A 15,230-nucleotide genomic window follows, 5' to 3' on the forward strand; every position below is an offset into this window, starting at 1 on the left:
TGAACCTGTTTTCGCCTCCTCTCCCCACTATGTGTTAGAAAAAAGAGTTGTTTTTTTTGCGGTCCTCTCCCGGTTCATTCTCCGGATTGGTGTGGGTCTCAACTTTTGACATGACTCTATGATATGTCAATAGTTTTTACAAACAACAGTGCCACTTTAAAGACTGAAAATAAGGGCCATTATTTTACTGAAAAAGATAGTGTGGGAACAGAGCCTTACAGAGAGATTTATCTGACAGATTTTTTTAAGCCAAAGCCAGGAATGGATTTTAAAAGGGGGTAAATTACAGTTTTTCCTTTATGACCTGTCCTCTGTTTATAGTCTGTTCCTGGCTTTGGCTTCAAAGATCTAACAGATAAATGCACCATTACAGTCCTGGATGCACATACCCCAAGGCTATGTTCCCACACAGTATTTTGGTCAGTATTTTTCAACCAAAACCAGGAGTGGATTGAAAACACAGAAAGGCTATGTTCACACACTGTTAAAATCTATTGGATGGCCGCCATTTAATGACAAATAATCGCTATTTTAAAACAATGGTCATTATTTGCCATTAAATGGCGACCATTCACTAAATTTCAGCAGTGTGTGGACATAGCATTTCTGTGTTTTCAATCCACTCCGGGTTTTCTTTGAAAAATACTGACCAAAATACTGAGCAAAAATACTGTGTGCCTACATAGCCCAAAATTAATATGTTAAAAATCTGCAGTCACCGACAGTGTTTCTGCTGCAATATTGTCGGTTTTGTAGGTTGCCTGCAATGAATCTGGCATTCTCCGTCAAACACTGTAGGTATACACCACGGTGACCTCCAAGGCCTCATTCACACGTTCTGTAATTTTTCAGGACCTGATGTTATATCCGCAATCTTCATCCGCAATCCACAAACAATTTGTCCGCAGTGTATCCGCAATCAGTATTTTCTGTGGACCACAAAAAATGCAGATCCCATAGACTTCTATTGGCTAATTAATTCCTTAATTACAGGCCATACTAGGACATGTCCTATTTTTTTTTTGCAGCACAGATTATGGATCTGTAAAACTATGGACAATGTAAATAGCCCAATACAAATCAATGGGCCATAAATTTGTCTGTAATTGTGGATCCGACCTTTTGTCATTTCTTTCATAAAGCTCTATAAGTTTTAATTATAAAGTATAATAGTATAAAGTATAAAATTATTTCTTTTTTTGTATGTTTTATATTTTCATTGGGGCGATATGGCCTCTCTGCTACCACCAGTGGCTGTGACAGGAACTGCAAGGCTTCAGAAACTCTGGTCTTGGCACAGAATAGACATTACACACATAGGGAAATATGTCCTCAGTTGTTATCAGAAAATCCAGTTAGACTTCTGCACCCATAGGTTTCTTTTGGGTATGGATACCCTTCAGGATTTTTCCTGAAGGGTATCTGTGCCAGAAAATAGATATGCAAAAATACTGCGGAGACACTATCATGTGTTTCTCAGCCTCAGTGACCTAGCCAGACCTTCTTCTGGGAAGGAACAACCAAGCCAAAGGGGATCTCCAAAAAGCCACCATCATAAAATGAGGAAGGTCTGGCAAGCTCACTGATGCTGAGAAACACATGATGGTGTCTCCGCAGTATTTTTGCATATTTGATTTCCCAGGGGACAGTGTTCCTAGATTCCCTGAGAAATATGTGATAGTGTCTCTGCAGGGTTTTGGTTGATCTCCCTGAGGTCAACCATCATTCTCTTGTGCTAGAAAATAGGCCTGGAAATTATAGGACATGTTCTATAATTGTCCAGAATTCCACCACTGATACCCCATAGAACCCTATAGGGGCATCGAGAATTCCAGACAGCTCAGGATGCACATCCAGAAACCACCCGGAATTCCGAATGCACTGCTTGCCAGACCAAGCCAGCACCAGTACCCGGGCAAGTGCCGCTGATGTTGGCCCTTTAACCATGCACACTTCAATCAGGATCAGCATACACTTAAATGAAGTACTGTATTTGACAGGGCTGGGGTCATTGGCTCCTGGCCCTGTCATTCACCCTTTTGGCTGGCAGCATTATACTTCCGGCCACAAAAAGCTGCAACCTCCCCTCCCCAAAATTGCAGCACACGAGTAACATTAAGTGTGTGCTTGCAAAACCAGATGACAGAGGGAGAAGCCGGATGTTAGCACTGCTGCAACAGGTGCATAGCTTTTTTTTTCTCCTCCTTTTTACAATCAGAAACCACTGATGGTTTCCCGAAGGCTTTCTGATCAGTGATTCTGCACTGTAAAAACGTCCGAAGGTGGTCTTACAATGTAGTAATGCATAACAACCTGCACAGTTTAGAGTACAGTGGGGGAAATGTCTATGTATTTTTATTTTATTTTATTTTTTTCAAATTTTAGACAATTCTCAATTTAAATCTCAATTTTCTATTTTTATTTGCTAAATAGAATAGAGAAGAAATCAGGCGATACCTTTTATAGGCTAACTGAGTATATTTGATTTTAAGCTTTCGAGAGTCTAGCTCCCTTCGACATGATGTTATACAAAACTGAAAAAAAATCAAAGACTTATATACACCCTAGACAGCTCATCAAAGGATTTTAGAAACTTTGCAATAACAAAATGCAATATACACAGGGTCTGCTATTTACAACCGGTCAATAAACTAAAGCTGGTGAGGAGTGACAAGAGGATGGTAAGCTTTGGCTGCTATCTGATTGTTGTCAGATTAATGGCCTGATAGCAATTAATGGTCTTCATAGCCAGAACAGGTCACACATAGGCCGACATGAAGCTGGCATGGATATTGAGACCATGTTACAAAGTTTTAAATTTGAGCATTAGTTTATATTCCCATTCCCTTCTTTCTCTTTGTGTCTTAAAATGTCCTATTAAGACCGGGACCCGCAGGTATTCTACTGTGTGTCCCTCTCCGGAGAAATGTGCAGCCATGGGGAGATCTGTACGGCCGTTGTTACTATTAAATTGGTGTGAGTTCATACGTTGACTGAGTCTCTGCCCTGTTTCCCCCACATAGAGGCCTGTAGTGGGACATCGCACACACATGAACAGATACACCACATTGAAAGATCTGCACGTAAACGTTCCCTTGATTCTGTGTACCTCCTGTGACTGTGGGACTGGTACACTCAGAAATATGATGTTTGTGCAGGTCTTGCACCCGTTTTGTAGGCAGGGTGAGGTGCCATTATCTGTTGGGGCCTTCGGAGCACTGCGGACAATGATTTGTCGCAGATTTGGGGGTTGCCAATCCGATGACATCTTTGATGGCATCATTGATGTGACAAGATCATTGATGACACCATCGATCCGATGACATAATTAGTTTGATGACATCATCAATTCGATGACTTCGTCGATGACTTTAATGATTCGATGGAATCATCAATGAGATTATCAATGACATCATCAATAAAATCATTGATCCAAAAACATAATTGATGACACCATCGATTTGATAAGATCATCGATGCCATTATTGATCCGATGACAATGGATTACATTATTAATTTGCTGACATCATCAATTTGATTACTTCATTACATTATTGGTTAGATTACATTATCGATGACATCATCGATCTGATGACATTATCAATTCGATAACATCATCAACAACATCATTGATCCAATGACATAATTGATTACATCCATATGATGACATCATAGATGAGGACATCCATGACATCTTCAATACAATGGCATCATCAATGACATGATTGATCCAAAGACATCATCGATGAAATCCAAAAGGTACCATGCTCACAAGGGGCCTGCCAACTAGAGCTCACTGTCAGCCCCTCAGGTAGGGCCTGGGAGCTGACAGATTCCCTTTAACTGTTTGTTATTTGTGTGTGCCGTTTGAAGCTTTGTTTGCTACTGATATGCACATATCTAATAAAATAAAAACTGTAATACAAAATACATATCACATTCAAAGCTTTATTAAGAGTATAGAGTATATGTATGGGGTACAAAAAGTGGGGAAATGGGGCTATGAAATAAGTATACAAGGCAAAAGCATTATCAAGAAACAGAATGTAACAGTATTGTCATGCATAATAAATAACATCAGTAGATGACCCGAGTCATATAAATAAACATATGACATAGGAAATCACTATAGTCAGTTACATAAAGCAATATTCTAAAAACATAAATGTCGTTTGTAATTTAACAGTGAAAGGGGAAGGGGTGACAATGTGGTCCAGGGAATAAGAAAAAAAAGAGAAATGCAAAATATTGGCATAGAAGAGTATAGAAGAAACACTAAGGGTATGTGCACACTACAGAATCCGCACAGATAACTTCCTGTGGATTCTGTGCACGCTTCCACTTGAGGTTCCGCCCGTCCCATAGGCTCCAGTCTATGCTCAGGCAGATTCCGCCGTCCACCCAAAAAATTGACATGCCAATTCTTTGGGCGGAAGGTGGAATCTGCCGGCATTTAGCTTCTGCAGCCACGGGGAATCAAATTCAGAATGTTCGTTTCGGATAATGTTGCCGAACCCAAACACTACTCATGACATATCCTGTTCATTGGTTTGCTTTGCCCAGAAAACCTCTTTAAATCATTTCATAAAGGCAACCAATTAGCACATTTGTGCTGATCGGGCTCCCAGAACAGCTGCACACACCTCGCAGCCGGGCCTACTGTGGTGTCGGGGGATCCTGGCTCTGTGGTCTTCATGCCCTGTAAAATGCATTTTAATCCTGTATCCGAGGCATAGGGAGAGCCGTGAACTAGTCATCTGGGCTGTAACTAGTCACAGCTCTCCGATAGCCTGGATTGCATGGCACCACAGGAGACCCGGAGGCGAGGTGCGTGAAGCCGTTCTGGGAGCCCGATCCCTTTGGGTTCCCTTTAACCCAATACAAGTCATAAGAATAAAAATTGACATCAGTATTCTGTATCATAATCATAGTCTTCATCATCATCATCCATGTGAGGTTTCCTATTTGACACCTCAGAAACCTTAATTTTACTCTTACTTTCTTTGCCTTTTTCAGAAATGTTGGAGTTTTCGCACTGTCTTAGCATGGTATTAGAGGACATCCACCTCTCCCCGCGACAATATGGTGGCTCGGCACACTGCCCTTCCTTTATGTCTGTTCCTTTATCGAGTATCAATCTTCTGACCTTAAGAAGACTGCAGGTGCAGTTCCAGGGGTTCCCATCTAAGTAGAGGTGTCTCAAGCGAGGCAGGGAATCCAGAACGCCATCATCTATGGAAGTGAGCTTGTTGTTTCGAAGGTTCAGGACTTGAAGTTGCTTTAAATGTTTTATGTCATGGACTCCAACATGATCTATCTTGTTTCCTTTCAGGTCCAACCTGGTAAGAGTATCTGGAAGCCTAAAGGTGGAATAAAAGATTGTTTAAAGGCTGGCGAATGGAAGGATTTACACATTGGATGACATATAAGAAGCAAGATAAGATATGGATGATAGTTACATAGTCACATGGAGGGAATTTATCATGGTTCTGACATAGAAAAGCTATAAATATTTGCACAATAAATTCATTGCGCAAAAATATGCATAGGTCCGTGCACCATTTTGGTAAATTTAGGGCCCAGAAAATTCCCCGCATAATGGGTCATTGTGATGTCACAATAGGGCATTGCAATTGTGTGTGGCCACTCGTTCCGGAAATGTGTATGGTCACTCGTTCTGAGTTTGTGTGAGGTCATGCTTTCTGGAATTGTGTGAGGTCATGTGTTCAGGAATTGTGTGGTCACGCATTCCGGAATCGTGAGGTCACATTCCGGCCTTGTGTGAGCTGACAAATCTAAAATGTGCTGTCACAATTGTGTATTGTAATGTCACACCTTGAAATTGTAATGTTATAATGTGTTCCGGATGTGTTAGGTCTTGTGTTACACATGGTTAGGGTTAGGTAAGGGTGTTCATGTTTTCCGGATTTGTGTGAGGTCCCATAATTGGTCACTAGGAGTCACAATAGAGTATTGCAATAGTGTGAGTATAAGCATACCGGAATTTTGTGAGGTCACTCATTACAGTATTGTGTGAGGTCACACATTCGGGAATTTTTTGAGATCATGCATTCCATGTGTGAGCTCATGTGTTACGTCATTGTGTGAGATCACGCGTTCCGTAATTGTGTGAGCTAAAAAATAGGACAAAAGAAGGCACAGGTGCCTCGTGTGATACCAGAGGAAAACGTGGCAGATGTAGGAGTGATATTATACTCACTTCCACTGCAAGGAAGGATTCACAGGACTGCAAAAGCTGGTGGTCACCTCTGAAACGGGATACTCCCACAAAAGGAGCCCGTGTAGAAACAAAATTATAAAAAAATGCAAAAACCAACACGGAGGATAATGCAACTACCAGCTAATAAAACCACCATGCAACTAATAAAAAAGCATCTTTTATCTTACATCTGCTTGGTGAATTGGATTTTTGTCAGTGACAGCGGTGGTAGTTGCATTACCCTCTGTGTTAGCTTTTTGCTTTTTTTTTTTCGTAATTGTGTGAGGTCACACTCTAGAATTTTGTGAAGTCACAAACGTAAAATGTATCAAAATTTGTAATTGTAATGTCATGATGGGTAAATGTGATGTCACAATAGGGCATTGCAATTGTGTGAGGTCACGCATTCCGGAATTGTGTGAGGTTATGTGTTCTGGATTTGTGTGAGGTCACATAATCACATAATGTGTCACTCTGATATCACAATAGAACATTACAATTGTGTGAGCTCACACATTCTGGAATTGTGTGAGGTCATACATTCTGGAACTGTGTGACCTCATCAGCTTTCCATTTTTAGATCATTAGATTACAAATCTATATAACTTTCTGACACCAGTTGATCTGAAAGAAGACAAATTTCACCAGAGTAAATGACTGCAATTAAATATTAACCATTTCCATTAACCACTGATTTTATGAGCACTTACCCCAAAGGGATGGAAGTTAGTAGATTTTGCTCCATAGCTAAGTTGGATAAGTGGGCACACCACTGAAGTGCTTTGTTCTCAAATACTATCATGCCGTTATTATCCAAGAAAAGGTGTTTGAGGCCGCCCAGCCCTTTTAGGTTGTGCTCTGTTATTCTTGAAATTTGGTTATGGCTGTAGTCGAGTCTCTGCAACTTCAATGGTAATTTCTGAGGGAAAGCTGAGAGATGGTTCTTGGACAGATCTAAAGATGTCAGATTAGTAGCGACATGTAGCCCGTCTGCTGAAGACAACTGATTTCCAGAAAGATTTAGATCTGAAAGATTTTCCAGCTGCCTCAGGTCTCTGGCACGCAGACTTCTTATGTGATTTCTTTCTAACCTCAAGGAGAACAGGGATTTAGGCAGTTGTGGTGGAACTCTGACAAACTGGTTTCCAGCTAACCTGAGAGATTGTAAGTTTGGGAAATGCATGAAGAAATGTTCATAGAATAATTTGTTGTTTTCCATACTCAAGTATTTGAGATTGGGAAGTCTAGTGAGGCCAGATATAGTGTGCATACCATTACTGTTCAGAATAAGGGTCTGTAAGTTAGGAAGGGAAGAAAAGACCTCAAACGATAATGTATTGATGAGGTTGTTCTGGACCTCAAGGACTCGGAGTTTGGTTAAACCTTCAAAGTCTTGGTTATTAAGTGAACAAATTGAATTACCACCCAATTTAAGGACTTCCAGCCGCAAGGGAAGGGATCTGGGGACACTGGTCAGTTTATTGTTCCTTACTTCCAACATTTTCAGGTTATTCAGCGCTTTGAATGTATTGTTTTCAATGGTTTCTATTCCACTAGAAAATAGCACCAATTCCTGCAAGCCTGGCATCTCACTGAAGTCTGAAAACTGGCAAAAAAAGAGATGTCATCAGAAGCGGGTAATAAAGCAGAGGACATAATACATGAGCAGACTCAAAGGGGGGCATTTATTAAGTCCGGCGTTTTTTACGCCGGACTTAAAAATGCCCCCGCAGCTCCGGCGCTACGGAGATTTATGTAGAGGCGGACTGCCTCTACATAAATCCCGTGCACGCCAGTGCGCACCGCCGAAAACCTACGCCAGCTGAGGACTGGAGTAGGTTTTCGGCGTACATTTGGGCGGAACGGATGGTAAATCGCACGGACTCTGAGTCCGCGCCCTCCGTTCCGCCCACTACACGCCCCCTTTTCGCCCCCCCTGGCGTACTCGGCGGGAAGTGCCGATTTGCGAATATTTTATTCGCAAATCGGCCATTTGCGCATAAAAAAATACGCAAATCGGCACTTTCCTCCGAAAATCATCAGTTCGCCGGATGATACATGTGGCCCAAATTGTCAATGTTGTTTGGGAAAACTTTTGAAATGTCGTAGAGACCTGACAAATGTTTTGATTGTTCAGTACCGATCGGCAGCGTGTGTTCTCCTTACTCTGTTACAAAAAGATTCTAACACAAAATGTAAGTCTAATCACTTTCAATTACGGACCTCCTGGCATCATGTATCATTATGATATTGAGAGTGCCGAATCAGTTTAAGTCTTTGCGGTATTGTACTGATACAGCTGCACATAGTACCGAGAAGATTTAAACAGTTTCGAAGCTCCTGGCATCATAATGATACATAATGCTGGGAATTCCAAACTCCGTTCCATTGCACACTGTCCATATATACCGGATTCATGAAACATGTGAATAAGGCCTTTACTAGAGCTGAGTACAATGTAGTCAAGATTTCTCCCAGGCAGTTGGCTTATGCCATGGTCACCCAATGGTCAATCAAAGCCTTTAATATCAGTATAGAGAAAACTGATCCCCCATCCCAAGGTTTGCCAGAAAAGTATACATTTTATTCTGATCTATGTTGGTTCAGGTCCCTTTGTTAAATGAATGTATTTGCAAAAATATTTAACTTGACCTACAAGTCCTACAACTTAGTTGGGATGGGAATACTATTTTACTACTACTACTAAATTCTTCCATGTGAATGCAGTGTCATAGGAAAACATACGTGGGTTCACACTATGTTTTTGCAGTCAATTTTTTGAAAAAGCAGATAGAAAAACGGATGCATTTGTGTGCATCTGTTCTGATCCGTTTTTTGATTGACTTCCAAGATAAAAAAAAGGTATACGTTTTCATTATTTTTTTTTATAATGGAAGTCAATGGTAAAATGAATCAAAACGGATGCACACAAATGCATCCGTTTTTCCATCAGTTTTTTTCATCCTTTTTTTGTAAAAACGGATGAAAAAACGGCTTTCAAAAACGTAGTATGAACCCAGCCTTACACTATATATATATATATATATATATATATATATATATATATATATATATATATTTTTTTTTTTTATTATTTTTTTTTATTTTTTTTATTTTTTTTTTACATTATTTACAGTCCTAGGCTATTTTCCCACTTTGGGAACATATTAGCCAAATGCGTCTGTGTTAGAAAACAAACACCTTCCCTGATATGTTCTCGAAGTGAGGACTATTGGGAAAAAAATACAAAAAAAAAAAAAACCTGCACCAACCAAAATGCAGTATATTTAGTGACTTTTATATATATTTTTTCTTCATTATATACATTTTAGTCATTTTTAACAAAAAAACAAAAACATACAGAAAGCTCATCACATTGGGATAACAATAGTCTCATTGTGATATGGTTGTACAAATGCCTTTTATATTTCATTCCAGACTTGAACAAAATAAACATTAATATATAACTGTTGTCTGCCATTTTATTTTTTGTTAAATGCTGCATTTTTAGCAGTTAAAAAAAACAGCACGATGGCAGTGATATACCATCACCTTATATAATGCTGTTTATGGGCATAATATAGGCAACCTGTGTTCTACTGTTGGGATTTCAGGAAGATAGTTTGATGAAATAATATACATATATGCTATTACTTCAATATTAAGTTATTTTAAAGAGGTTCTCCCAAGATTATATATATAGCTTACCACTAGAGATGAACGCAAATCCAGCATGCTCGAGTCTGACTGTTCGGCATTTGATTACCGGTGGCTGAAGAAGTTGGATGCAACCATGAAGCTACCTGGAAAACATGGATACAACGCCCAGGTGCCCAGCTGCGACCCGTATCGCCGGACCTGGCCGCCCAGACACTGCACGATGCGGTAACCACACCATACGGCTCCCTTCTTAGTACTTAAAGTGGATGTACCATCAGGTACATCCTCTTTAATATGACCTACGGATAGAACAGCGCTGTCACAAGGAAGCTTCTTTTACTACTTCTACTTCTCCCTACTACCTACTTCTTTTACTTTTCCAGCAGACTCTATTGTGTGCCTACACATGCTGCACCTAGTCTCCAGCCGTTTGCTGCAACTTAGGTAATATACTGCCTACTTACCAGCAGTCCCGTACACCCGACCCTAGTTAACCCTTACGATCTCTACTTTTATTACATCCATCCTTACCATCCGCCACCACCAGTTATCACCCAGGACACATGCCACCACTCTCCAACACAGGTACCCCACTGACCCTACCCTAATACTACCTTGACCTCATACCCCTCTGGCCTTCTACTGACACTACCTCTGGATTAACTAGACCACCAGTCATACTTATGTATATATGTACCTCTGTCCATGTCAGGAACTGTTTAAAGGGATTTGTTACTGCTCTACAGAGTTCCTTTCACAGACAGAGGTGGCAGCAGAGAGCACTGTCAGACTGGATAGAATATGTCACTTCCTACAGGACATACAGCAGCTGATAAGCACTGGAAGACTGGAGATTTTTAAATGTAAGTAAATTACAAATCTATAAAACTTTCTGACACTTGTTGATTTGCTAGTAAGAAAATGTCACCGGAGTTCCCCTTTAATACATAAATGCTGTATTCGATCCATGGCATTATAATTGTATGATTAGTATCTTCCTACCTGTAAGTGCCTGATCTTGCTGTGACTGATGTATAGTTTTCCAATGGTGGCAGGAATATTCCCAGGGACAGCCAACACTCTGTAACATTGCATGGTCCTGGGGGAGTCACAGCTGCAGCGTGGCGGACAGGAGGCCTGACAGCAGCCAAGGCAGAGGAACAGACACAGAACTGTGGGGATAAGCATTATGACTTCAGCACCACTGATAGGCCCAGCCATCTAGGTATACGGTATATATTGGGATGATGTGTATTTACAGGTGATAGGAAACAATAGTGTCCTGGCCAGGGCTGGTGATATGGGTAAACACCAGTATGTTCAGAAGACTGTGCTGGAATGCGGCTATCTGCATTGTGTGTGCTTTCTGATATATACAAGATAACTTTAACACTCAGTCAATGTAAAGACTGTACAGATATATCATGGAGGTGACAAGTGCAAGTTATTCCTGAAGGTAAGGTGTGACTGTGGATGTATTTTTATAGTCACATCCATGCTATTTATAGTGACATATATTGTTAGACATTGCTAAAGCTGCAGTCGTCCAGTTCATCTTTGTATAATAGTCATTTCTGGCAATGCATTATATTGCGGGTTTATATAAATATGTAAGGGTAGCTTCACATGTACAACAATATCTGATGCATCCTCTATACTGTCATTTTCTATTGGTTTACATACTTGCAGCGGATTTTTCATTCTGCTGCGAGTATGAAAACCTATAGAAAATGACAGTATAGAAGATTGCAGCAGCTTCCAGTGTGAAACACGCAGCGTGAAATCCACTGTGGATCCTGAACAAGTAAAGCTACCCTAAGGGTTTTTTTCAGGGGCGAGTAATACTTTTTAGATAGACAGTCTAAAGCAGGGGTCTCAAACTCGCGGCCCTCCGGCTGCTGCAAAACTACAATTCCCATCATGCCTGGACAGCCAAAGCGAAGCTTTGGCTGTCCAGGCATGATGGGAATTGTAGTTTTGCAAAAGCTGGAGGGCTGCGAGTTTGAGACCCCTGGTCTAAAGCATAAAATCTCATGAAAGACCTAAGGACTAAAGACGAGCGAACCTGGAGCATGCTCGAGTCGATCCGAACCTGAACTTTCGGCATTTGATTAGCGGTGGCTGCTGAAGTTGGATAAAGCCCTAAGGCTATGTGGAAAACATGGATATAGTCATTGGCTGTATCCATGTTTTCCAGACAACCTTAGAGCTTTATCCAAGTTCAGCAGCCCCAGCTAATCAAATGCCCAAAGTTCGGGTTCGGATCGACTCGAACCCGAACCCGATTCGCTCATCTCTACTAAGGATCTAAACCTGTATAGTCTGGAGGAAAGAAGGGAAAGGGAGGACATGATCAAAACCTTTAAACATATTAAGGGTGCCTTCACAAACCGGATCTGCAGTAGATTTAATGGTGCAGATTTGATGCTGTGTTCAGTTATTTAGATCAAATCAGCGGCGGATCTGCTGCGGATGTGCAGTTTACCATAAGGTTCAAGAGGGAAGTGTTTTTAGTTTAAAAAAAAAGGGGGATAAGGACAAGAAGCCACAAGGTTAGCCTCTGAGGTTAGTTGGGGGAAAGAGCAGAAACAACTCAAGAAAATATTATTTGAAAGAGTAGTAGATGTGTGGAACAAACCTCCAGCAGATGTGGTATTGAAATCTACAGTAAGGCCTCATTTACACACAGATATCTGACCAATTTATCTGACAGATTTTTGAAGCCAAAGCCAGGAATGGATTTGAAAAGAGGAGAAATCTCAGTCTTTCCTTTATGACCTGTTTTCTGTTTATAGTCTGTTCCTGGCTTTGGCTTCGATGATTTGTCACATAAATCTGTGTGTGTAATAGGGCCCTTACTGAATATAAACCTGCCTGGGATAAACCAATATCTATCCTAAGATAATAAGAAGGGAAATACTAAAAGGGCAGACTAGATGACCAGGGGGGCTTTTACTGCAGACAATCTTCTTGTTTATAGAGGAGAAGGATCTAATTTATCAACTCTCGAGCCACCCACAAATACAGTGGTGCCTTGGATTACGAGCATAATTAGTTCGTAATCCAAAACCACTCTTATACCAAAGCAAATTTTCCCATAACAAAACATAGAAATGTAGACATTTGGTTCCACACCCAAAAAATAATGATTTATTATTCTGAATAACATAATGTAAAACCAGGGGCGTAGCTAGGGGTTCAGTCTAGGGGGGGCAAGTGAGTCTCAGTGGGTCCCCAACTGATTATGTTACCCATAGGGAACCTCAGCAGATGACAATGCTTTCCGAATAATAAAGGGTATTTTCTACTACATTATTTATAGTGAACAGGGACTGAGAACAGTGGAAAAGTCTTTCTACATTTCACATATATAACCATGTAAAAATTAAAGGGGTTATCCAGCATTGCAAAAACATAGCTGCCTTTTTCCAGAAACAGCGCCACTCTCCTCCAAAGCTTGGATGTGGTAGTGCAGCTCAGTTCCACTAAAAGAGAATGGAACTAAGTTGTAATACCACACACAACATAGAGGACCAAGAGACCATAGTCTCTTATATAGTAGCCAGCCCTCCCCCATAGTCTCTTACATAGTAGCTATGGCGGGCCAGATGTAATTCAAACTCTGAATTGCCCGGCGAGCCAAAAATAATGGCACTGCAGTTTGACATGACTGGTATAGATGGTGGCCTTTTTACTATATGAGAGCACAGAGGGACCCTGTGAACAATACGAGGGCTATAATTTGGTCTAAATACTACATGGAGGCATAAATTGTCTCCTCACATATACCCTGTACACCATGATTATCCGGACTGGTTTCTATTACATATTTAATGTATTGTCATCTATTGTTTCTATGAATTAATAAAGTAATTATTCCATTTAGTTATGTCACAGTAGTCTGGCTTTTTGTATACAGGTTATTTAGTATAGTTGCCTTGAACTGCATGGGACTATTTATTGTTATTACCCAGCATTCGTATACATTTACTCTGGCTAATTGGCTAATTGTTAATTAGAAAACAAAAACAGCGCCATAGCTTCCTCTATGTTGTGTGTGGTATTACAACTTAGCTCCATTCTCTTTTAGTGAAACTGAGCTGCACTACCACATCCAAGCTTTGGAGGAGAGTGGCGCTGTTGCTGGAAAAAGGCAGCTATGTTTTTGCAATGCTGGATAACCCCAGCATGGTTATATATGTGAAATGTAGAAAGTCTTTTTCACCGTTCTCTGTCCCTGTTCACTATGAATAATGTAGTAGAAAATACCCTTTACTATTCGGAAAGCAGTGTCATCTACTGAGGTTCCCTATGGCTAACATAATTGGTTGGGGGCCCACAGAGACTCACTCACCCCCCCCTAGACTGAACCCCTAGCTACGCCCCTGACTGTGACATAACTAAATGGAATAATTACTTTTATTAATTCATAGAAACAATACATGACAATACATTAAATATGTAATAGAAATCAGCCCGGGTTGCTGCCCCAAAGCTGCCTTGAAAATATGGCTACAGCCATCGGCAGTAGGCTGTATCCATGGTTACCAGGACTTCCTAGGGCCAGGTTCAGACTATGTAAGTGTGCGGCTGTATTTGCGGCTGTAATTGTGCGGCGGTATTTTTGGTGGTTCATGTGTACGCTGGAAAGTATACGATATACGGCTGCACAGTGCACACTATGTATAAATCTAGGGTCCTATCGTAAACGGACTCGTAAAAAATGAACAAGACCATTGTTTGCGGCTGGAAACGCGGCCGTGGATTGACAGGTGGTCCATACAGAGTACTTCAAAAATAGCCGGCAATGATGCCGAATGCCGATGCCTCTAATAGTTAATATATTAAATTAATAAAACACATTTTCTTTGTAATAAAGTCCCTTTCGTTGTTCAATAATTTAATTCTAACGAATCCATCATTTTGCAATTAAATATACTGTTAAAATAAATATATATATAAATAAATGTATATTTATATATTTATTTTTTGACAGTATATTTAAGTGCACAATGATGGATTCGTTAGAATTAAATTATTGAATAACGAAACTGAATTTATTTCAACGAAAATGTGTTTTATTAATTAAATATTAATTAGTACAGGAAGCTCCATAAGCCGTTAATTCATATTGCCGGCAAAAGAGCATTCTGTACTAATCATCACTTTACTTTAATGAAAACATCAAATGTTTTTTCTAATTATGTTATCACAATAGCATTATTAGAAGAAACATTTAGAATTATATGTGCGCTCAGCTGATTGGCTGATCGGCTGAGCGCACATATAATTAGCGGGTCCGCAGCACAGTGACTTCATTGTGCTGCGGACCAGCGAAGAGGACACATCG

At 40.4% G+C, this 15,230-nt stretch overlaps 1 protein-coding gene across 1 annotated transcript; it reads right to left on the reverse strand.

Annotated features, from left to right (window-relative positions):
• Positions 1-4,140: 4,140 nt before the first annotated feature.
• Positions 4,141-10,975, reverse strand: LOC138795202 (nephrocan-like). The gene is made up of 3 exons (XM_069974198.1): positions 10,883-10,975; positions 6,931-7,826; positions 4,141-5,360 (listed from the first exon to the last, which is right to left on the reverse strand). The coding sequence occupies exons 1-3, from the start codon at positions 10,973-10,975 to the stop codon at positions 4,907-4,909; spliced, it is 1,443 nt and encodes a 480-aa protein (XP_069830299.1). The 3' UTR covers positions 4,141-4,906.
• Positions 10,976-15,230: the final 4,255 nt, after the last annotated feature.

The sequence above is a fragment of the Dendropsophus ebraccatus genome, chromosome 6, assembly GCF_027789765.1.
Source record: "Dendropsophus ebraccatus isolate aDenEbr1 chromosome 6, aDenEbr1.pat, whole genome shotgun sequence".
Lineage (NCBI taxonomy): Eukaryota > Metazoa > Chordata > Amphibia > Anura > Hylidae > Dendropsophus > Dendropsophus ebraccatus.